The sequence below is a fragment of the Lepisosteus oculatus genome, chromosome 25 (genome assembly GCF_040954835.1).
Source record: "Lepisosteus oculatus isolate fLepOcu1 chromosome 25, fLepOcu1.hap2, whole genome shotgun sequence".
NCBI lineage: Eukaryota > Metazoa > Chordata > Actinopteri > Semionotiformes > Lepisosteidae > Lepisosteus > Lepisosteus oculatus.
In genome coordinates, this window is record NC_090720.1 from 740,400 (window position 1) to 764,652 (window position 24,253).

The 24,253-nt window shown below is 51.8% G+C and overlaps 2 protein-coding genes and 1 long non-coding RNA gene across 7 annotated transcripts in view; 1 reads left to right on the forward strand and 2 right to left on the reverse strand.

Moving 5' to 3' along the window:
* LOC138225098 (uncharacterized) overlaps positions 1-10,760 on the reverse strand; it is a 49,117-nt gene extending 38,357 nt beyond the window's left edge. Inside the window, exons 1-2 of the mRNA XM_069183979.1 lie at positions 10,618-10,760; positions 10,315-10,454 (exon numbers count right to left, since the gene is read on the reverse strand). Of these exons, the coding sequence (XP_069040080.1) occupies positions 10,315-10,454; positions 10,618-10,681 (204 nt within the window). The 5' untranslated portion in view covers positions 10,682-10,760. The remainder of the gene's footprint in view (positions 1-10,314; positions 10,455-10,617) is intronic.
* c25h1orf159 (chromosome 25 C1orf159 homolog) overlaps positions 1-19,349 on the forward strand; it is a 99,339-nt gene extending 79,990 nt beyond the window's left edge. Inside the window, exons 1-9 of one of the 5 annotated variants that reach the window (XM_069183972.1) lie at positions 11,626-11,823; positions 12,284-12,359; positions 15,089-15,173; positions 15,917-16,012; positions 16,659-16,724; positions 17,429-17,563; positions 17,799-17,824; positions 18,054-18,084; positions 18,891-19,349. In XM_069183972.1, coding sequence (XP_069040073.1) covers positions 11,651-11,823; positions 12,284-12,359; positions 15,089-15,173; positions 15,917-16,012; positions 16,659-16,724; positions 17,429-17,563; positions 17,799-17,824; positions 18,054-18,084; positions 18,891-18,982 — 780 coding nt within the window. In that variant the 5' untranslated portion in view covers positions 11,626-11,650 and the 3' untranslated portion in view covers positions 18,983-19,349. The other 4 variants (XM_069183973.1, XM_069183975.1, XM_069183977.1 and 1 more) reach the window with 4 other exon arrangements.
* A 1,213-nt stretch (positions 19,350-20,562) lies between these two features.
* LOC138225094 (uncharacterized) lies at positions 20,563-22,789 on the reverse strand. The gene is made up of 2 exons (XR_011183664.1): positions 21,970-22,789; positions 20,563-21,437 (listed from the first exon to the last, which is right to left on the reverse strand). It is a non-coding gene; the product is annotated as an uncharacterized lncRNA (long non-coding RNA).
* Between the last annotated feature and the right edge of the window lie 1,464 nt (positions 22,790-24,253).

The window sequence follows — 24,253 nt, forward strand, 5'->3', positions numbered from 1 at the left end:
CAGATCTTTAAGTACCTGCTGTTGGCGTCCTTGACTCCCTTACACCTGGAGCTGCTGTCTGAGAGCGCTCACACTGTCACGGTGTCTCTGGGAGATCTACCAGGAATTAGCTTCGAGTTTTAAATGGAATCACCTTACAACTTATTAGACCTGATGACCTCAGAGGCAGGCGTGTTGCTAGCGGACATCGATATCTGCCTGTTGCAGCTCAATCAAGTGTAAACAGACTGAACATGACTAGCAACCATCCTTCTCCAGATTTGCAGAAGAGAGAATTGAACGTTTCCACTTAGAAATAACTTAGAAATAATTAAAAAGCTTATTTCTGGTAGTAGATCCAGAAAGGGTTTTTCAGGCAGAACTTCAAGATCAGGGACTTGGTCCCATTCTGCATTTGAGGAACTATTCATCCAGCACAGGCATGTCTGAAGTCATGTGATCTTCACTTCCTGTGTCAATAAAGCAACATCCTCAACACAGGCCGAGTTTCACGATGAGGTGAGGTCCGCTGGAGAGGACGCTGTCCTCCAGGAGATCTTTGTTCCACATCCCTGGTGCGCCGATCCTGTCTCACATGTAGACCATCGTCCTGCAGTGGTGAAAACGTCCATAGCAGGCGGGATGATCTGTAGTGCCAGCTTCTGTCTTTGGGCTGGGTGCAGGAGTGTCCAGGAAGCCTGGGTGTACGGGGTAGGGGCAGTGAGAGGGTGTGTCTGGCTGTAGCAGGACACCATGCTTCTCGGCAGGTTAGGGGCATGTGGTCAGCATCCCAGCACACATGAGTAGAAGTATCAAAAGCCATTGTTTTGCCTATGGACCAAGTTGAATTCTTTGAGCTGGTGCATTTAACCAAAGCAACTGCATCAGTCCCCACTAGGGCCAACAGCTGGGTATTCCACTGGAGTGTCTTGCACATGATAAGGGGAAGGTCTTTCCCACCAACTGTCCTCTCTCCTTTGCTTCTTTGCTGCTGGAGACCTTTGTGCCACATCCATGGCCGCTCTGTCTCCCTGGATGGTCGGTACTGCCAGAGGCTGCCCATTTCTGGGCTCCGGCAGGGGTTGTGCGACGGTCTGTGAGTCCTGAAGGGCCTGTGGTGAATCTAGACCCGTCGTCTGTGTGGAGGTTCCTTCTCGGGGCCCTGTTGAACTGTATCGATCGGGCCCCTCGTAGCTGGTGTTTGTTGTGGGCTGGATGTGCGGACGGTTTTAGGACAGGTGAACAGGAGCACCTTGGTGATCGTATCTCCCCCCCCATCCCCCCCGGTTCCTTTGCCAGGTTCCTTTGTTATCCTGTGGTGTTGCAGCCTCGCAGCCTCACTTGGTCATGAATCCAGGGATCCACTTAGCTCTCTGGACTGGAGAAGGCCATCACTCCCACTCTTACATTACTGAAGTGTATAGCGTTTGATTTGGTATTTCGAGTTGATAGCCTGAAACACATATTGTTCAGAAACAGGCATAAAGATGGATGTTTATAAGTTTTTAATTTCCTTTTTCCCCATCCTAAAACATGTAAATGGATTGCATAAATATTTGCAAGATTTATTTTACTTTTAAAGCACGTTTACTTTTCATCCATTGCAAATGCAGCCTCCCTGGTCTAGCCTGTAGCTCTGCCGGCAGAGGATCACTTCCTCATGCTTCAGTTGGGATTTGCATGGCATGGAAATACTACTGATAGCCTTCGGGAAGGAGGGAGCATTCCTGTGTGCTTTCACTGTCTGCTGGAAAGCGACTGCAGATGGAGACTCCCTTTCCCAGAGCCGGGATGCAGATCCTGAATGACTGAGGCCAGGATGCTGATCACTCAGGGCTCATTGTTCTCCAACCTCTCCAGCCTCCAGTCCTTTAAGTTTGCTGGGTGCCTTTAATCAAAGGCTAAGTCCGCTTGGTAAAGAAGTATCATGTTCTTGAAGTGTGTGACACCCTCGACCAGCATACGGTACATCACGCTATATGGAGGCAGGCACAGGCACAGCTGGTCACCCTGCAGTGATGTGATGAGGACAGGGAGCCCAGCCCAGTCCTCGTGGAAGGCAGGGGTTCAGTGCAGCCAGTCAGACCCAACCTGTGTGTTTGAGGAGCATGAGAGGAACATGAGCTCCAGCTCCAGATATCATGGAGAACATGCAATCTCCACACAGACAGGCGCAAATTTAATTAATAACTGTAATTAAATTATTTTTACGCATATTCACGCAGCTTCCATTATATAAGATCTTCTTATTGTGAAAAAACTCATGTCTCAGGCAGAGGCTTTCCTTTAATCACTCCAGAGCAATTCTCAAGGAAAGGTGCCATTGAAAAATCAGTACTCTCTAGTATATCCATCTTATCATGGTTAATTCTTAATTAAAACATGATAGATGACAAAAGCAGAGGTTTACTTTAGCATCTATCGGGGTGGCTCCCAGAAAGGAGCTGTTGTGATCACAGCGTTATCTCGCGTGTTAAAAGGAAATGAGACTTTTGCTCAAACACAATGATGCTGTTCCTGTGAAGTTCAGAAAGCCGTCCGACCGCTGTATAAATCTGTAGCTGTTGTAATAAAGGCCGGTGCCACATGCGCTGTTGAACCCGAGCTGGTCCAGTATTTCAGATGAGGAAGTCGGTGCTCCTCTACACCCCGTGGAAGGCTTGTGGGCGCCCGTGTACTGTAAACAGTCTCACCTGTCCGAGATCAAAGCTGGATGCCTGTGAAGATTACATGTCTTTACTCCCGGCACTGTTTTAATCTGTCTGCTGATGTGTCTCTGGGCCAGGCTGCCTGGGAGACATGGCAGGGGCGACACAATCCCACCAGTAATTACAGACCAGTACGTCTTGCTTCTGTTACGTGTGCGTTTATGGAAACGATAATTAGAACTAAACTAGAGGACCACCTGTATGGCAACAGGACTCTAGCGCTTAGTCAGCCTGGATTTAGAAAAGACAGGTCTCGCTGAAGTGTAAAAGCAGCAGCAATGGATGCAAAGTGAATATACAATATACTATAGAAGCCTTTTGATAAACATTTCTCAGAAAAGATTAGTTCTCCAATGGCAATGACTGGGCATTCAAGAACTGGTTAATAAAAGGGAAATGAGACAGTTCAGATAAGGTGTAAATGCTCGGATTGGTGTGATGTAATTACTGGAGTCATTTTAGACTCGAGCAGAAAGGTATTCCCGGTGAACTTCTTCGGAGCGCGCGCTGAAGCATGTGCCAGAGCACAGGTGGAAAATAAGGGGAGGCACATCTTTATGACCGTTCTTCTGTTCTTCTGTCAGAGTTTATTCACGTCACAGTCTTGCACACACAGTGCAGAAGGAGGGGAAAATTGCAGTTTTAATTGCTAAAGTAAACTTCAGAATTCACAACAACCCAAATCTGTATGAATATCTTAGTGACGTAGGTTTTTCTAAATCTGAAGTTTCAAAACTTCGATTAAATATTAGGTAATTAAAGAACTGTAAGAGATGAGGTATATGTACAGTATATGCAAGAGAATGAACCGCTAGAGTCAGTCATTCTTCCTTCTCCTCCCTTGCTGTACTCTCCCTGGAGCGTAAAGACATCCCCACAGCAGGTGTGGAGAGGGTAGAAAAGATTTCACTTTTGTTGTTTACTTTTGCATTACAGCACCTTGTTACGAGTAATTTTTATATGGATCATAACTCAACAATAGCTCACCAGGTGTGACCTTCAACAGCAGTTACATGGTTGGCTGCAGAGAGGAAAATATGGGGGAAGGGAAGTCCTCTTTTCCTAATAAAAAGTGAATTATATTTCATCCAGACAATAATGTTGCGTCAGTCAAAGCTCAGTTCAAAGTGCACACTAGCACACACATGCCTGGACTTCCTACCTGCTGATCTCCATTACCTGAGCGCACGCGAGTCTCAAATCTCGGCAATCTGTCCCCGCCTCTCGGCAGAGTTTACACCCCTGTCTGAGGTCAAGACAAGTAAGTGGAGGCTTAAAACCGGGGACCTGGGGAGGAGTTGGCATGTGCCAAAGGCCGCGTTCTCATTTTCCTATTCAAATCGATTTGCATGGGAAAAGCAGAGAGGGATTTCTGCCTGGAGACTGTGGTCCGCTGGCCGAGAGCTTGTGCCCTCCTGGCCCTGTTTATAAAAGCAAATAAGCATGCAAAGCTGTTCTCGTTGCTGCTGAACTGATGTCTTCAGTTTATGGTTTGGGCAGCTGCCTGTTGCTGTGTGTGAGGAGTAGAAGGAATATCAGGTTTTATCAGTGGGACTGAGTGAAATTGAGTTATTAAAGCTAAACAGAACCGGACAAGCGGCTTTTCTTAATCCCCCACTGCTGTAGAGGGCCCTGACCCCTGACCCCATGTTTAGTGTTAACAGTGGTAATACTGTGCTTCAGGTTTCTCTGTGTTTTGTGTGCATGTGCATTCCCTGCCTTTGATGTATCTCTCAGTTGTGTGGAAAACAGTACCCAGATACAACAACAATCATTACACACATCAGAGGATTAACAGATACTTTCAGTGTTTTCACAGAAATCATTTCAGCAGAAGAAACACCTGATTCACAGAGCTGCTGCATTTACATAGTTTACACTTCCTGCTTTCCTCCTGGGCTCCAGGAAACCCAGCACATTCTTGCGAGGGATGCATTTCCCCATCAGAGTTCACGTGCTACACACATCCAGCACAGCCGCAGACGGTCTGTCTTTGTGAAACGTGCGATGGCACTTCAAGGAACAGGAGAGGGAAGGTGTGAGGATGTGGCAGGTGTTTGTAAAGTTCTTCCCCAGCCCGTGGCCTCAGTGGGAGAGCCCCAGTTAGAATGGCCCCTATTAACAGTCTGTCACCCTTTGCCACCCACCCCCTCCTAATTGCTATGGCCAAACAAGGAGTTAATTTGTAGGCGCACCCACTAATTAGGCCCATCTGTGGAGGGCATCCTGACAGATGGCTCAGGGGAACAAAGGAGGAGCAGAAGCAGCCGGGCCTACACTGTGGCGCTGGGGCAGATTAGCACTCCAGGATGTCGGCACCGGCCACCACTCCGGCCTCAGGTGTCCTGTCCTCCGCGGCCGTGCCGGTGCCCTTCCCACTGCCACAGAGCTCGGTGCTCGAGTCTAGCGAACCGCAGTATTCCAGGCCGTTTCCCTGCCCCTGGAGCAATGTGTGGAGTTTGCGCATCAGGAGGTGGGGAAAACGTCGCCCAGTGTCGCTTGTCAAGTGTCTGATGAGCAGATCCTTGTTGTGGAGGTCGGCTGAGGTCGGTTTGCTGTCTCCCCATGGTTTTCCAGAGCTCCCCGCGTGGATCCGCTTGCCTTTGTGAATTCTCGCAGGCTCCAGCGCACTTTCCTGTAGCTCTGCATTTGGCCACCTTGGTTTCACTGCCCTGCGCTACGTTTCACTGAGACGCGTGTGTGGGAGTCGGGCTCTGCCATTAGTTCATTTCATTCTGTCGGGTCTGTTGCAAAGCTGCTGATCTCTAATCATCTTATACAGGAGGTGTACAGAGAAGGAACTCTGTAGGTTTGCAACCTGTACAGCGTACCTTGGACCAAGGCATCCACTATAGCAAATAGGTTTTCTGTGATGTGTTTGCGTCTGTGCTGGGATCACTCTGAGTTCTGATTCGTGCTTTAGTGTCCCTGTTTCTCACTGTAGTGCAGCTCAGGAACATAGAGGTGATCTCTGCTGCCTCTCGGTGCCTGGGGCCTGGGTTTCATTCCAGCCTGGGAGTCCTGTCTTAGGGGCTTTAAAGTAATAAGCCTTGTGCTTATATAGCGCTCTTCTGGACACTCCACTCAATGCACTTTACAGGTAATGGGGATCCCCTCCACCACCACCAGTGTGCAGCCCCACCTGGATGATGCACCTGTCCGCTCCCCACACTCCAGCTCCCAGTGGGAAGGAGAGCAGAGCGATGAAGCCAGTTCAGAAATGGGGGTTACTAGGAAGCCATGATTGGTAAGGGCCAATGGGAACTTTGGTTAGGACACTGGGGTAACACCCCTACTCTTACGTCTCATCCGAAGGATGGCGCCTTTTTTATTGGGCTTTAGTTTGCAAGTTATGCCTTTCCCTTTCAAGGGGATGTCATACCTGGGGGTTCTGGCAGTGGGACTGTACGTATAGACAGGTGAACACGCTGGGCTTTGTTTTCACCCATATCTTTCTGAAGATACGCAGTGATCAAAAGGCATTCGCCAAATCTGATGGCAAACATGCAAATTCCCACCTGTGTTCACTCACGCAGGAGATGGCAGACCAGATAAAACCTAAAGCAGCCAAACATATAGTCCTGCATCTCTCCCCACACACGGGATTCCCAGAAGTCTGTTCATGCACCAGTTCGTTAAAGAATTAAATTCCAGTTTTTTTAAATAAAATCAACCCAAGAAGCCATTAAGCTGAAGCAGCACAATTACGCCTTGCAGTGTTTTCACCTGACCTGTGCTTTGCTGTGCAGCGGGTGCGGCTCTAAAGGCTCCTGCTCCCGGAGCGGAGGGTCGGGCCCCTGGGGAGACACTCTGCTGAGAAATTGCATCAGACGGGAGGCTTTTCCTTGGAAACAGAGCGCTGGCTGCACCCGTGGGAGCAGGGAGGAAGGAGAAAAACAAGAGCTGTTCACGCAGTCCTGGCTCTGCGCTCGGAAGGGGGGCTGGTGCTTGAGCAGTAACAGGCCCTGGCAGGGTTAATGAGGACACCCACAGCTCCTACCCATCCCCTGCACCAGCTGGAGTGCCTTACTGACCTGACCCAGCAGGGGGCGCTCTCCCAGCAGTCCTTCACTGCTGGGTACATACAGCTTTTCTTTTTGTAAGGAACTACAGGCTTGGCGCAGAAAGATGGACTCACTCTCCAGTGCAAATGAGTACCAGAAATTTCCAGAATCGTTTCAGTTTTCACGTTGAAACTATTTTATATTGATTACGGTATTTTAATTGCTTTCCACTGTTTGTGTTGTGTAGCAGCATTGTCGCATTGCAGGCTTTGGTGCTCTGAGGATCTAGGAGAGTGGCAGGGTATTGTTCTGCTGATCTAATGATGGGCTTAGTTAAGCGTCTGAGGAGAGTGGAAGAAACCTGTTGATCTGCAGTCCTTGGCGGCCACAGTGGCACGCCTTGTGTCCTTGCTGATGCGCCACTATTGGTGGGGGGAGTTAACTCCACACAGTTTGGGCTCCCCACTAACAGCACTGCAGCCGGACCGGGGTGCAGCCAGCAGAGCAGAACCCAAGGAGGGGAGAGAGAGGACAGCGCAGCTCTGCTCTCACCTTCGGCACAGGGGAATGACAGGGAAATCAGGCATCGCCTGAATAAGAAACATTCATCTCAGGGGCGTCCTTTCTATGCAAGGATTCAGATACAGTAATAGTACAGCCTCAGCTGCCAGCTACACCTCTTGCACCCTGGCTGCAGTGGCCAAGCAGCAGGGCGGTTCTTCTGCTCTTGCTGGGTCCAGGCAGCCATCACTGGCCCGGTTCACTGGCCCGGACAAGCCAGGGGGGTCCAGCGGCCCTCTCTCATTCGCAGTCATGCACAGGTCCTGTTCGTCTGGGTCTGGGTATGGGATCATTTGTGAAACCTGGCCTCCACTTGTACCTCAAAAAAATATTTAACAACCTTGCCTGTGAACAAGCATGTCCCTAACAACACACTGTAAACGCAGTTTGTCTCCTTGCTGTGTTCTAGGTGTGTCTGCCTGAAGAGCTCACTGGAGAGCAGGACACTCTCTTTAAGCTTCAGGGGTCACTGCAGAAAAGCAGGGCAAACTCAGGCCACAGGAAGGAAAGCAATTTCATTAAATAGCCTTTTAATTTAAATTTGAGCCTCATTTTTATTTAATAGTACATAATATCTCAAAATGCTGTACAGTAAAACTGAGGATATAAATCTTGAATTTAAACACAATAATACGATGTTTAAGAGTGGCGCATATAAGGCACTGGTGTGGAGGAGCGGTCGGGGTTCTGGGTTCATAACAGTAAAGGCCGTGGGTTCAAATCCCAGGGGGCACAGCTGTTGTCCCCTTAACAGGGAACTGCGGTCAGATTGATCGAGGAAACTGCCAGGCTCCGCGAAAGAGTCCAAGTGACAGAAGCTTTGGGGAAAAGCATCAGGCAGATTCGGAAAATTAAAGGAATGTGTTCAGAGGTTTTAGCGAGTTGGCTTTGAGGTAAGATTTGAAAATTTTTAGGACTCCTTATTTCATTAAGAAGATTATTCCACAGCATCTCTGAACAATGGAAAACCCTGCATTAGCTTATATGTGTACCACAATTTTAGATGCGAGTCTTGGACAAAAGCTTCGGTTCACTGTGTGAATTTACCCCAGTGACGTTTCCTTAAAAGATGAGAGAGAGAATGAATAAACTGATGCCGATGGACAGAAAGGCAGACCAGATGTAGGATGATGTAATGATGAAGTGTCTAAAAAACAGAGCCTGTTACAGACCGGTATCAGCTCTTACACCTGTCCGTGCTGGAAAGAGACACAACAGCTCCCCCTTGAGGACAAGCAAGTGCATGTGCGCTGCTGTCTGAAACTCTTCTGAAGAAGGCCAGGACTCGGGATCAGAAGAGCAGAAGACAGCTTCAGACTGCAGACAGGAACTACATGTTGATCCAGAGTAAGTCATTTCTAACGTCTTCATTTCCCTTGCTTAAGAAAATCCCTAAGAAGCTGTACAGATGGCCTCATGCATTTATATTAAATGATGACGGAAATGATGATTATTGTAAACTACCAGTCATTTGAGATTTTCTCTTCATTGTGCATGCAGAAGGATAATATTACTAAACGCAGCTGACAGACAAGACTAGATACACTGCATTCCAGGGAGGGCGTCAGTACACCAGTGATTAAAATGCAACCCTGCTGTGAAAACAAGATTACAAACAGGACTAACATTAAAATGTCAGGCCACTGCTGTGCTCTGACTAACAAACACCAGAGAGAAATGAATGGAATAATTCCAGCGCCGAGCTACATTGCAGCAACAACATAAGTCACAACTTGCTGAAGCAGAACACTTTTCTTTGTGATGAGGTGGCAGACATGACACCCAGTACTTTTCCATGGAATTGTGCATTTCTGTATTTCACCTGTGCACTGGCATGGCTGTGGCATGCAGACTGCAGATCATCGGGGTGACCACTAGGTGTCAGAGTAAACCAATGAAACACACCTGCCGGCTATGTTGCCATGGTTGGTCTGTTTTGAAAATTACATGTGAAGTCAGAATCCACCATATTGAGCGTGACGTTGTAACAGCCTGAGGGAGGAAGACAAACTCGCTGGCTGTCCGCTCTCAGTACACAGCACTTGTGCAGGAGGCAGTGTTCTGGTGCTGTTTTCAGCTCAACAGCTTGTTGACCATTGGAAATGCTCAAGAAGCACCAAAGAGCTGGGAAGGGTAGAACAAATTCACACCAGCAGCCCCCCCAGGGAGAACCAGACAGAGCTGCACCTCATCTTTAAGAGCGCTGCAGGCTGTAAGAGCTGTCTCGGGACTTGTTTAGCATTCTCAGCGAAATCAAGTCCGAGTCGGTCGTGACACATTTGTACATATGCTGCTGGGTTTAGGAGGTTAAAGAGCACTGCCATGTTTCACATTCTGATACAGAGCAGGAATGCCCAGTCTGCCAAACACGCTTTCTGCAAGTGTAGAACCACCTCACAAACATGTGCACCTATGAACGTGCCACCAACAGATCTTTATACCTCTGCGGCTGTGTTGTCTCTGTGCATAAGCGTGCGTTGTGAAGCAGAGCGGTGAGCAGTCTGGGTTGTGTCAAGCCTGAGCTGTGCTTCCCGGCCTCCCTCCCTCCCTCAGAGTGCAGCTGTGGCGTTCAGTCGTTCCCCTGGCCTCGTGCTTCTGGACAGAATGTCTCAGCCTTGACTCTCGGAATCTCTGGTGCAGCGACTTCGTTACTGCAGCAGTTTATTACTCTTCATGGAAACAGCCGGCAACTCATGGCATACATAACAGATTTTTAAAACAGCAAACAGCAAAGACTGCAAATTCTTGAACGGACGGAAACCTAGTAATTTGGATTGGAACACACTTCAGCGAAGAGTTGCCAGACTACCCTAGAAGCAGCACGCAAACCATTCGGATGACTAACTGTAACGTGCCGAGATCAGAGACACTCAGACTCTCACTCTCCCGTGTGATGCGATTACTGTTGTGTGGAAACACGTTCTGCGTCTTGGAATGTGAAAGGATTTCGACCGGAGACCGGTGGGTGTGCGTGCTGCTGAAGCTCTGATTTGGACTGGTTTCTTCTGCCCGCAATGCCTCCGAGACCAGTCCAGGCTCCCCTGTTCCGGCGGCGGGAGTACCTGCTGTCGCAGCCGGAACCTCTGGAAGGACTCCTGGAGGCTCTCCTGCTCCCGGCAGCTGCCCGTCTCCCCAGGGAGCGTCACAGGGAGAGAGGCAAACCTCTCCATGGCTCCGACCGGGGTGGATGTGTCTCCTCTCCCTGAACACAGAAGAGTGGCCCCCGTGAGCGACCCAGTGCGGACCCTGATTCCACGCCACAGCCCGGATGGGGGAGACGCGCCCCGCAGCTACTGTGAGCCTCGGGTTTCAGCCTGCAGGGGGCGCTAGTGTCTGCCCTGTACCCCAGGCCTGTGAGCCCTTACCTGTCTCCTGCCTGCGCTGAGCTCTTGGAATGTTCCCCTTCTCCTGCCGGCTCACCTGCCTCATGCGGGACGTCCTGCCATTTGGGGCCTGGGTGGGGCGTGGCGGTCTCCTAGCAACCGCGGGCTCAACACCAGCGAGGCCGTTCCTCCCCACTTCCTGCAGGCTGGTGACGCCCACTCCGCGGCCAGAGCTCGGCTTTTCCAAACAGAGTGGTGTCCCTTATTTCCCACTTGCAGTCAAACCAGAATCTGGCACGTAGATGTCTAACACAGAGGGAGAAGCCTTTTCAGTTTTATACATTCATTACATCAAAATAATGTGTGCATGTTGCTCATTATTGCAGTGATGTGTTGTAATTACAGTGTAGGGTGTGTTTATGTCTATAGCTCCTGAGTGGCACTCATTTCTCTGTTCTGTAATTAACTTTAGATCAGCAGTGTTGGGTAGCAGTTTTAATCTCTGTGAACAGAAAGAGGATTATTTGCCTGCACGGTCAGAGCAGTGAGCCAGCATGGTACCTGGAATACTGTGTAGCTGGAATACTGTGTACCTGGAATACTGTGTAGCTGGAATGGGGTGTTTTCAAGCACGGCTTCCACAAGTGTAAGTCTTCACCTCTTTGTTCACTGTGAAAACCACTACTGGTGCATCATCCAGGTGGGGCTGCACACTGGGGGTGGCGGAGGGGATCCCCATTACCTGTAAAGCGCTTTGAGTGGAGTGCAGAAAATAGCTATATAAGTGCAAGCTATTACTTCTCCACCTCCTCTGCTGTGTACTGGGGCAGTGGGTGCAAGAATGTGCCTGAAACACACAATGTGAGACCCACTCGTTCGAGCAGGGAGCTGCGTCAGCATGTGTAGGCTACAAAGGAACAAGGAAAGGTTTATTCCTGCTGGCGAGAAGAAAAGACACGCAAGGTTTCGTCTGTGGGGCCCTCCTCGGGTGTCAAAGGAGGGTGTCACACCCGAAGAAGGCTCCACGGCCGAAACGTGTTTCTTTTCTTCTCCTGTCAGCAGGAATAACTCTGTGATGAGCAGCGCGGCGCAAAGGCGAGGAGTTCTTGCAAACGGAGGAAGGGGGCGGGGCCGCTCCGGCCTCACGCGCGGCTCGACGTATCCTAGCGACCGAGCAGGAACTGCCATTTTCTGCGCGAGCCGCGGGAGCGAGCGCTCCGTGCCTGGGCGGCGCGTCCTCCGGCTCAGGTGAGGAGCCGCGGCTGCGCGGGGCCGCGCCTGCTGGCGGCCGCTCGCCCGTGCGCGCCGGCCCGCCCGCCGAGCAGCTGCAAGCGCTCCCCGCGCCGGGCTGAGCGTCTTCAGCACAGAGCCAGGAAATGAGTGTCATCTGATTGTTTTGTGCGCTTAATCCGAGGGGACCCCTCGCACGGCAGCGGTGAGCACTCGGGGTTTAGTCGGGGAAGAACAGGCGGACAGATGCTGGCGTCGCCAGCGCCTCCGTGTTTGTGATTTCCTGCAGCGGTTAGCGTGTCGCGCAGGTCCCGTCTGTGCAGACTGAGGAGGAAAGTCGAGCCGTGCGGTGTGTGATGGCGGGACTGTAACACTACAAACAAACAAGCCGCCGTGGCGTCTCGCACACGACCACGCGTGGCGCCTGTCCCGCGTGCGGCGAGCCTGACTCCTCGGCTTGTGTGTGCTTGCTCTCCAGGGCGATGTCTCTGCTGTGCGCCGCTGTCCTCGCCGGAGCCGCGCTGCTGCTCGGCGGTCCCGGTCCCGGAGCCCCGGTAAGAGCCCGGCCCGCCCGTGAAACCCGGGAGGGTGACGAGCTGTGCCGATCCCTGCCCGTGGGAATCGTCGTGCGGGACGCTGGCGCTGCTGTGTCTTTGTTGAGGCAGCGGGTTGCCGGAGTGAATTCCCGGTACGGGTCCCCGCGGTGTCTGCGGCGGTGTTCCCAGACTCCGGCTTTCGACTTCTTTCTGTTTTCTGTTTTCGCGACACCTCGGCGCCTCTTTCCCCGGTCAGGTGCCGCTCCCTGCGTGTCCGCGCCCGGCAGATCGGCCCACGCAGCGCAGGCCTGCGAGGTAGCTGGAACATGTTGGACACGGAGAAACCACGGGCAAGCGCCTCTTTACACAGAGGGTGGTGGGAGTGTGGAACAAGTTACTTAGCCCTGAAGCTGCAGCTAGTAGCCTGGTTTCTATCAGATAAGGGATCACTTTATCGGCCATAAACAATTTCTTGCATTAGGAATCTGTCTTTTTGCAGACCCCAGCTTGCTCTCCATGAGACACACAGACAGGTAGAGAGAGCAGCTGGGGGTCAGAGCGCAGGGTCAGCCATGTACAGCGCCCCTGGAGCAGTTGGGGTGAAGGGCCTTGCTCAGGGGCCCAGTGGAGTAGGATTTGAACCAGCAGCCTTCCAGCCACAGGGCCCTCTCTCCACCCCTGATGTGGCTGGATGAGACTCTGGGATGAAAGTGTGCAGGAGAGCCAGCTGAACTGACGGCCTCCTGTTGGCAGCCTCTCCTACTGGTTGGTGGGTGTGACCCACATGGGAGTCAGTGGTTGCACTGATTTACCTGCAGTTACTTCGCAGTGTCAGCAGAGGGTGCTCTATGACTGTCGCACCTGGTTACTGTGCCTTGGCAGTACTGCGTTAGGGTCCGTGTGCCGCCGGGTACACCTCACAGGTGTACGGTGTTTCCTCTGTGTGAAGCTGGGTTTGGTTGTGCCTGGTCGGTGTCCTGGGAGCAGCGGTCAGGCCCAGTTTGAGGACTTGCTGTCTTGCATGATCAAACTGCTCACTGTGCTCCTCGGGGCAGCACACTGGCAGGTTTCAGATGTCCTGTGGTGACGCAGTTAATCCCTGTGGATTCCCCTGCCCCTGAGGGGAGCACCTTTATAAATAGAGCCCGCCTGGAGCTCTGGAGGTTCCCTGCTGTGCTGGTCAAGCCCATGGCCCTGCAGACAGCAGCACTGTCGCAAGCGAGTTCTTCTCTTGGGGTCCCAGACACTGAGCAGGGCCTTGCACTTCACTGAATAAACTCATGTCTTTCTCTGGTCTTCGTGTCCTTATCAACGGTGTCTAATCATGGAGTGTTAGGAGTGAGAACTATGTTCTTTTTTAAAATTGCAGTATTATTAATAATAGCTGCAATCATTGTGGTTAATCTCTTAATATCTCCCCCGAGCAGCAGGCTAAACTCTGCCTGGGAAATGAAGTAGTTTATATTTTGGTATAAGTGTGCTGTCCAGAGGCCTGACCATAATTATGATTGTTTTTAATGACATGTTTGACTGCAAGTCCTTTCTTGATGGCTTCAGCATGTCCTGTTTGTTGCTTGGGCTTGTGGGAGCCCGGCTTGTCTCGTGTGGTTTCAGGGGGTTGCAGTCACGAGAAGCAGGGTAACGGTTTTCTGGTGGAGCCTGTGGCTCAGAGTTGAGATTCTGGATCCCGAGCGGAGTCGGATAAGGTCAGCGGTGTTCGGTGCCGGCCCTGCGGCAGTCAGCGGTTCGAAATCGCAGTCGTTTTCCCCCACGTGACACACCTCCGGCTGCTCACCCGAGAGGGGCGGCTCTGGCCAGGCCTGCGCCACGGGAACACAGGGACACACTCGATGGGCCCCTATCCCGAAGGCTGTGGGTTCGAATCCCAGCTGTGATGCTGCTGTCGTACCCCTGAGCGCGGCTCTTCCCCTGAACTGCTCCAGTGGGACCCCCAGCTGTGGAAACGGGTGCGAATGGCAGTCCCCCTAGACGAGCGCCTGGGCCAGAAAAGTAACTGCAATTGTGCGCCCAGGGCAGGGATTCTGTCCTGCTCTGCGCCCTGGGGTTCTGGGACTGGCTCGGGTTGGCGTGGTGTTGACCTGGAAGTAGTGGTTTTCTGCTGATAGATGGACTCGTTCAAATAAACACACGGTAAATGTGTCTCTAAATCAAGGTTTTGCTTTCCAAAACAAAAAAATTTGCAGCTCTTAAGTTTCCTAGTGCAGGCCTGTAGAATATTTGATCTGGGTGTTTATGTAAATCGAGTGCTCTTCTCTGCAGAGGGATGGGTTTCTTCTGCACTAAGGAGTCCTGCAGCACAGCTGGTGGGGTTGTTACCTGATTGTTTGAAGTTATTTGTGTGTTTTTTCCCCTGAGTTGCATCAGCACAGTCTGCCTTCGACTGTGGCATTTCCTGACATTCCATTCGTCTGCTGTCTTTGGAAAGTTGTTTGTTTGTTGAGCACGTTTTTGTTTTGATCCATGAGAGACTGATGTGCTTAGGAATGAGCTCCTCTGTGCTTGATCCAGAAAGCTCTTTGAGTATTGTAGCACTTTCAGGACTGGTTTCACAGACCCATGTCAGAATTTTCTGAAATTAACCTTGATTAGTCCAAGATGAGTGATGGTTGGGTTTTGTGAAACCAGTGCTTTATAGGAGTACCATTTAAAAAAAGTTGATGGGAGTAACTTATTTTCCTTTTTGTCAAAAGGTCTTATTTTTTCTGGTTTGTGTGCTGCTGTTTCAGAGTGTCCTGCCAGGGCAGAGTGACTGCTGCAGAGATGCACTGGAAATGAATGGGACGTGCTTAATTAACGCGCATTGTGATCCAGGTATGCTTCAACTTGAATAAGCTTCATTGTCTTGCACCTTACTCAAAAGAATGCATTGCAACACAATGTGAAAGCTTCATTCCATGCCGAGAGGTAAGGAAATGCGATGTTTTGGCAGAGTTGCCTTCTTCAGGTGTGAAGGAGAAGGCAGCTCTGAAGAAGGCTTTTCTTTACAGCATGAAATTAATATTTGTCTGTTGCTCTGAAGCCCGTGCTTCACACCTGATTGTGTAGGAGCTGCCCGTCTCATTCAATGCAGTGGTAACATAACAGCATATGCAAGTAGTAGCAGACCAGGCCTCACCCCGACTGCACTGTGAAGGTGGGGTGATTTTGGTGACCTTGCAAGAGGTGTGAGTTCGGGTGTGTTTGCCTCAGGTGCAATGCTTAAGGCAACAGCAGACCTGGATAGTGTGTCAGTTCAAACAGTCTCAAGGGTTAAAAGGCACTGGCTGGCAGATTAAAACCCACATCAGGAAGTTTCTAAATGGCTGTGGCAGCTGCTCTTGACTGAGTGGTCCTATATCTCTGTAGACATTTAGTGGAATCGCTGCTGGAGTGTGTTAGCACTGTATCTGCTGCTAGTGGTGGACTAATGCTCTAGTGGAGCTCTGTATAATCGCTCGGCACAGACACTGCTTGTGTTTTACGGCTCTGTGCTACACATGTAGTCAACAGTAATTGTGTTCACGAGTAGCACTCTGGAGCCCCTGACAGTAATGACCTGACTGTGTTCTCCCCAGGTTGCTGTCTGCTTACCATGGAGAACTCCACATATGTGTGTGTCCCGTGGACGATGGTGAACAGGACACAGTATAATCTCACGGAGTGCAGTAGTGGTGAGTGCTACACGTTTCTCTGCTCTCCAGCCTGGTCCAGTCTCGCGGTGCTCAGTGTGTGACATGGAGTGCAGATCCAGTGTATCTGGAAGGACTCTTCTTCGTGTCTCGCGGAGGCTGAGACTTCCCTCAGTTTCCAGCAGGCTTGTGTGAAGGAAAGCTGTGAGTCCCCCTTGTTTATTCTGCAGAGTCTGTTCCTCTCGCGTGTACATGCAAGATGGGTGGCACAGTGTTTAGCATTGCCGCCTCTCAGCTCTGGGCCCTCGAAGTTGTCTGTGTGGAGTTTGCATGTTCTACCTGTGTTCACTTCTTCTTACAGTCCAAAAACATGCTGGTGGGTTATAGGGATTCTAGGAAAACTAGCTCTGGGGTGAGTGTGTGCATGTTTGTGTCTGTGCCCTGCAATGGACTGGTGTCCCGTCCAGGGTGTACCCTGCCTCATGGCCAAGGCTTGCTGGCCTCGGCTCTGACTCTCCTGTGATCCTGAATGCAAGAAGTGGTTAGAAAATGGATGGATGGATGTTTGATTTCCTGTGCTGGGATTGTGCTGATAAGCTGTGGGTGCTCCAGGTGATCACTGCAGTGGGTTATAGCACTTTCAGATGGAGCCTTATTTCAATAAAGATGTCCTTTTCTTTTCCCTCAGATGATCCCAATGCCACTGTGTGGTTGACAAATACAAGCACCGTAGCTCCTGTACGGCCCAAAATTGGTAAGGACACCCCCTTAAAAGTCTGCTGTTCATCTGCACAGGTAATGTCCTTTAAATATTAATCAAGGAGTGTTGCGGCATTCCTGTTGTATTGTGAGAGCACAAGATAGGGGATATGTATTCGGAATAAGTGTTTTGTAGCTGTCTGCACTTTCAGTGCAGTCTCATTGTATAGAATCTGTGCTCATTTGGCACTGGCTGCTGTCTATTTCAAATTCCAAGGGGTGGTTATGAGTGGAAGGAAATCACTGGTTACTTGCTGGGCACCATTAAAAGGCCTGTTGAGAGGGGAAAAAACAGCCAAGTACAGGAGCACAAGGAGCTGGGAAGTGATCGAGTGGCTCCCTTCCTGATGGGGCTGTGTTCCTGAGAGAGAGGCCATGCTCTGAACACTTCAATTTTAGCAATCCCAAAGCCATTCTTGAAAATCCATGTCATGAAGAAATAGGAGTGTTCAGGGCTCTGCAGACACACAGCTGGACAGAGCAAAGATTCTCCTTGCAGTTGTCCTGACTCTGTATAGGGCCATGCACATGAAACGACCAGAAACCCCAAATCCACAGGCTGTGTGTTCTGTAGGGCTCATCAGACCAGATCTCTTAAGAATAAAACGTCCCCTGCTTTTGGGGGAGCTTCTGACAATCTGGGAATAATCCGTGTTTTGGGGCTGCAGCGGTGACTGTGCTCTTGTGGTTCTGTCACAGGCGGTCCAGGAGTTGCTGCCTCCCTCCTGCTGGGAACACTCTTCATCAGCCTCTTCCTCATCCTCACTGTGGCTGCCTCCTTCTACCTCAAACGGACCAACAAGCTGCCCAGCATCTTCTACAGGAGAAACAAAGGTACCTGGGTCCTGGCTGCTCTCGTGCTCTCCAGCAGATGGCAGCCCTTTCTGCTCCAGGGGCTGTTTGCTCAGGTTGTTGAAGCTCTGATTTCAGCCAGGTCTCTTTCTCCAAACACTGTGAGCATTGACTGTGCCAGCTAGTCTTGCACTCATTCCTTTCTGCAGTCAAGTGATCAAGTTAGCTGGACTGACCCAGTTGTCTGAGATTGAATGTTTTTATCTTTGTTTTCCAGCATCAATATTGCAGCCCAGTGAAACGGTAAGTTACTCTGTATTAATCAGTCAGGTTTGGGGTCTTGTGCATGCTTGTGACTCCTGTTGCGTAGACCTTTACACAATTATACTAGCTTCACCTCAAAGTGCATAAATAAACAGATCACAGTAGTATGAAAACTCCATAGATTTTTGAAAACAGAGAAATGTGTCAAATGTCTGTCTGTTTTGTAAAAAAGAGCTGTGATGCTGATCTGAGTTGTTCTTCTCTGCAGGCTGACATGATTCCTACGCCGACATCGTCAGGTAAGATGCTAGATTACATTTGGGCCTCAGTGGCCTTGTGCTCTGATTGTAACTGTAAAGCTTGGTAATGTAAGAGGATGAGACCTCTGGCCTTGTATCTGTGTCTGGTGGTTCTGAGGGGCTGGGTGTGTTCACATGTGCTGGAGCTGTGGCAGCAGGCAGCCTGCTTCTTGCCCTGGCCAGGGCAGAGTGGGGCCTGAGGAGCCCTTTGGACTGACAGCTGAGGCTGTGGTGAGAGATGGCAGTAGGGCTCCTGACCTCTCAGAGGAACAGGCCTGCTGCTGCTCCCCAGCCTCTGGCACCTTGCCCACTTGCTCCTACAGCAGCTGGGCTGGGCCTCTCCTGATCTTCCTCTTTTCATGTCGCTGATCTGTCAAGCCTGCTCTGGACTGACCACTGACCTGAGAGCCTCTTTCACATCACTCTTGTCTGTGAACATTAAAGCAGGGGAGTGGGGTTGTGTGCTCCTTGTTCATGTGTCAGGCTGTTAGTTCTCTCGGTACTGGTGTCTGTGCAGGATGGTGTGAGTGTGTCGAGTAGATGCTGTCTGTTGTTGGCTTTGTTCCTTTTTTGTAATGTTTGTCGTAAGTTGTTTGAGCTCACAAACCCAATTCATTGCAGCTTGTTGTTATGGCAATAAAGTGTTTGAACTTGAACTTCAGCTTTATCAGAAACATTTGAGAGTGGATAAGCGTGTTTGGATTCGAGGTCTTTGGGTGAGTGTTTATAGAGTGGGTGTCTGGCTTCATTTTTAATCAGAGTGCGGTGCAAGGCTGATGGGGGTGTTTTTCTCCTTGTGTCCGCAGTCCGCCGGCCACGCTATGTCCGGCGAGAGAGGCCCACGGTCACTGCAGCCACGATCTCCACGGCGGCGGTCACCCGTGTGAGCAATGTGTGAGGGCGTGCCAGCAGAAGCTGTCCTGCATCTGTATGGGAAGGCAGGGGTCACTGTACTGGGGGAGACTGCTGGCAGCTTTCCTTTCCCCTGTCTTGATCTTTCTGCTGTGTTTACTAAACATGGGTGGGCTGTTTGTGTGTGGACAGTTTGGGGAGAGCAGTTTAGGGGTTTAAAAAGGGCCAAAAGACTTGGACTTCTGTGAGAGCTTGTGTTCCCAGTCCAGGCTCCTCTGAGGGCAGTTATCTGAAATGGACTAAAAACTTCATCATGCTAATTGCTTGCAGTTGGATCTTCATGGCCTCTGTGGATTATCTGCAGCTCGAGATCAATATGGAGTCTGGAGAATTCCCCTGGAAGAGCCTGTGGTGGCAGGACTGAGCACTTGGAGTCTGAGTGTGAGGGCAAACATTGGACTTAAAAAGACCACTGGGGAAGAGCTGCTTTTCTGAGGAGGAACTGTCCAGCTGCTGCACTCTGGCCTGGGGTGTCTCAGTGAGTGACCGGGCTACTGGTGAAGCTAAGCAGGATCAGCCTCTGTGTCCTCCTTGCCAGGTAGGTCTGTCGAAGGGAACAGGAAGGAGCTCTGTGATTTGGGAGCTGGGGGGGGGGGGGAGGAGGACTGTCTGTGGAAGCACTTCCTTCCAACCCAGTGTCACAGGTGGGTCCTGACCACTTGGCCTTTGGTATTGGTTTCTTTTTTAACCAGAGTTCCTGTGAAGTGATTTCAGGGCAGATGGGGGGAGGAAGAGAAAAATCCAAATTACCAACACTCCTGGCCCTTTGTGCTGGGAGGGCAACTGTTTGCCAAATACAAATGAATGTAGTGAGTCTTGGAGCCTGAGATGCTGTGACCAGGATTGCTCTGTTTCCTGGGGGGTGGTGGTGACGACGACAGTATTCATGTAGATTGCACATGGAACAGGCAGAAGCAGTTTTTGCTACTGTTCCCTGATGGTGACTGTCCAGTGCCTTGAATATAGACCTGTCAGTATGTGCCAATCTGAAAAAACTTACATTCCCTCCTCCAGTTTTGAAAGCATTGTTTAAGACCACTTTTTTTAATTGGGAGGAAGAGAAATAAAATGTAGTTGGCTGATGTTCATTAACAATTGTTGCCAATTTTTTTTCTGGATGTCTGTATTGATCATGCTGTAAAAATGAAATAAAAGCACTTTACCAACATTTTAGAGGGTGAATCATAAAGGCTGGCTCTCTACCTCAGAGAGTGGTGTGTAATAATGATGGTTTCTAGCTGGGGTTGGTTGTTGTCATCATCTCCTCTCCCATTGTACCTAACAATTTTAACACTCCAGCCTGCTTTCTGTGAGTGGAGCCATTTTATGGTGTCCTCTGCTGGTTGGCACTCTTAGCCAGCTCAAGGTGGGATGTGTGTATACAGCCCTGTCCAGGAATTTTAAACCCCCAAGTTCCTTTTGTATTTAGGGGATGGGGGTGCTTACTCCTCTGCACTCCAGTATTAGTGATAATGGTGAATGTTCAACTTGGCAAAACTTTTAAAAGGCTCCCACCATTGAGCCCAGACCTCACCACCCACCTCCCATAAAACAACTCAATGCAAGTCAGTCAAAAGTTCAATTTTTTATTTTACTCAGCCACTTAACAGTTCTTCAAAGACTGGCCCCAACAAAGCCATTAACCCCCCCATGCCAATGCACAGGAGGGCCTCCCCCCTATGGGCAAAATGCCCATGCAAAAAAAAAGGGCACATGGACAGTTTGTCCACAGGGGGGAGACCACCGCTGCCAGGCCACGCACACACCCAGGACACCTGCAAGACAAAAAGAAAAAAGTTAGACCACAACGCTGACAACACCCACCACCACGCACGTTCCACAACACCAGCGCCCGCCTGCCCCGAAACGCGAAACCCACGGCCGTCGCGGAGACGCGCACCCCCACGCAAAATCCCGCCACGGCATCGCCCTCGCGTGACCAGACTCCTCAAGCCTTCGACTTCCGCGCCCCCCCCCCCAAAAAAAATCTTCGGGGTTGAGGGATCCTCCGGCCTCTCCAGTCACGGCCCCACGCCGCTGCTCCGTCTTCGCACGACATCCTGGGGGGAGGTGGGGTTACACACACGCGGACTAACCGCCGCTCCAGGTTTGCTCACGATCAAGTTCCACACTCTTCCGCGCACACGCAGCGCGAAACGAGGAACTCCTGCCGGGAAGGAGCCGGTTTAAACCCCCGCACGCTCACCTGAGCAGCGGGACCGCCCTGCCGCCCGTCTCCTCGCGCTGCGCCTCCGGCCCGGGCCCTGGAACAAACAAGAACAAGACTCGGCACAAGAGCTTCGAGCCCAAACCCTCCACACCTACCGGGGAAGAGTCACACGGGCTCCCCAGACCCGACCCGGCCCGCTCTCCTGCTCAGCCACCGAGAGAGACATCCAGCCCGGAGGCGCGTCTCGCCGCAGCCCTGGAGGGAGAAAAACCTGCAAAAAAAAAAAGCACAGTGAGAACCGGCACCACCACAACCCGCTTCTCCCGCCCACACCGGACATACTAATACCCCCCGCCCCCACCTGCTGACACGCGTGCCCACGCGTCTCTGCTCACTCACCCGCTAATTGCCAATTAGCCCCACCTGACTCCAGCGCCCGGAGCCCTACAAACACGACACCTCCAGCTGCCCCCTCCTCCGCCACCAGAGGGCTACACCCTCGCCCTTCCGGCTCGCTAAACGTGCTGCCCCCGGACCTGCTCAGTTTGCTCGCCCTCCAGGTAAGTCGCGGACCGCACTCGGATATTTCCCTAAATTTACGAATCGCAGATTTCCCACACCTACCAGAGTCACCACAACTCCCCCTCCTGCTGGGAGTCTCTCCAATACTCCATCTGTTTATATGTAAGCAAATACAATAAACTGTCTTTATTGTAAATATCTGGAGGTTAAATGTATGTATTGCTTTCATGCCAATAAAGCACCTCGAATGGCCCAGGAGAGTTCACAGTGCGGATACTCACCCTCTCCCCGAGCCCTCCGGATGACCCTGCGGGACCCGCCTCCCCGGAAACCTGCTGTTCCCCCCGCCAGCCTCTCCAGAAGCTACAGCTGGACACGCAACAGACGGGAGTAAAATACATTTTCAAGAAAACTCGCATTCGTCCCTGGGCCTCGATTCGTCCCGCTTAAACACCGGACCCTGCCGGCCTGCGGCACCACTGTTCAAGTCCGACACGGGTGGACGGTACAAGAAATGCGGTTTAGCCCGCTCTCGGACGGTAAGTAGAGTTTCTTGCGATTGTGCAAGAAAAGACGGACAACAGCCACTGTGCAGCACGACAAGTAACGGGTGAAAAACCGGTAGGCATCTTCCTATTAAAAAGTAAAAGTTACCCCCAAACCGCTGTGGCGCTTTCTTTTTAAAAAGTTACCTTGTCCCAGCTGCAGCGGCGGCTGCTCTCGGCACAACAGGAGGAAGAGAGAGGGACTCCCCTCCGGCCGGCTCGGGCCTCGGCCTCCCCTGGTTCCCTGCCGCCGGTCCGAGCGCCCGGAGGGGCGGGCGGGCGCAGTGGCGGCGGCGCCCGTTGAAGGAGACGACGAGCGGAGAGGGAGCAGGGGGCGCCGGAACATCCTTCCCCGGGTGTGCGCAGTTAAAGCCCTCCATCCCTCGCAGGGAGGAGTGAAAACGAGTCAAACCCTTCCAAAACCGCGGCGCGGGAGCCGGCCGTGCGGACAGCTGGGTACTCCCGTGCGGAGGATCATAGCTTCCGCTCGGATCTGTCTCCACCGCCGGTCCTCCTGCGCACAGAACTCGCGGGCCGGGCCGGGCTGGGCAGGGGCAGGGACACGGACCGTTTCCACGGTCACTTCAGCTCCATGGGGGCTTCCTCACGCATAAGTGTGGAGGGCAGCTGATTGCACGCTCCTACTACTCCTGGTGTAAACACTAACACCTTGCTCCTGTCTGCACCTGAAGCACAAAGCTGGGCTGGGAAAGTGGGGAAACAAGGACCTTACTTCACCCTCCCTCCCCCTCAGCCCAGCCTTACACAAGCACAAAAGAGGGGTGCAGCTGTCTTTCTTGACTATGTGGTCAATAATCCAGCCCTTCATGATCCCCACCTCCTCCCACACAGGGGGCTGCTAATGCTGAAGTCCCCCTGCTGCTCGTACCTGGGCTCAAGCCCCCCCCAGCGCTGTAGAGCAATAGAAACAGCTGGAACCGCTGAACCGCAGCCTGTCAGCTGGCAGCCTTCACTCACAGAGCCACTGGGCCCCAGTCAGGACACAGAGCACGGGGAGCCAGTCAGCCCCAGGCTGGGCCCTGTGTGCACGCTGGGGTCCTTCACCCCGGCCTGCCTCACCCTGCAGGGGCCCAGCTGTCAGAGAGGCCTCTCTCTCGCTCTCGCTCGCGACTCCCTCCAGCCCCGCCTTTTCAGCACTGTCCTGCTCCGACGGGCTCAGAGCACACATTTCCACTGTCCACTGCAACACAACAACTTTCTCGCTCAAGACAGAAGGGTGCCGTTTGCCGCTACACCCTGCCGTGAGACGCTGTCCCCTCTGCTCCGGCAGCGCAAACTCCCAGACTTTCAGAGGTTGCTGAGGTTCCACTCCCCCACCTACACCTGCACTGATTCTGCAGGGCTGGGTGCTACAGTAGCCGGTCCTCAGGCTGCTCTGTACTGCAGTGTTTCTAGATTTTATAGCCTCTCCCATTCTGTCGAACTGGAGAGTTCTTTGGTTCAGGCACACTGCAACATCAACCCCACGTATCCACTTGGCTCTGAGTCTGGCTTGTGATCCAGCCCACTCCGTTGCCACCCCCATGGCTGCTGCTGTGTGCGACACACCCGCCCCGCGGCCTCACGGAAGAACGGCTCCCTTTTCCATGACTTTATCGCAGTCATAAACCTTATCTGGGAGAGCCAGCCTTTCCCCATACACTGATATCCAGTAAAGGTGCAGCGTTTCCCTGTTGCCTCACCCCAGATAAAAGTGCACCATATCAGCTGGCTGCACTGGCGGTTTTAGGATAGGTGCAGCAGTCTTGGGCCACCAGGTGTGGCTGCAAGATATCTTTGGATCTCACAGAGTCAGGCAGACCAGGACATCCTGGCGGCTCAAACTAACGAAGCCAATTAACCGAGCTGCTGCAGTCATTACAGACGCCGGTGCTGTGGCCAGGTGTATCAATCTACAGGGCAGACACCCCCTCTCACAGCAGGAGAGGAGCCCCTGGAGCTCTGCATGGTGCCTGCGTGCAGGGCTGCAGCCTTTGCCTTCCCACCGCACAGGACGGGT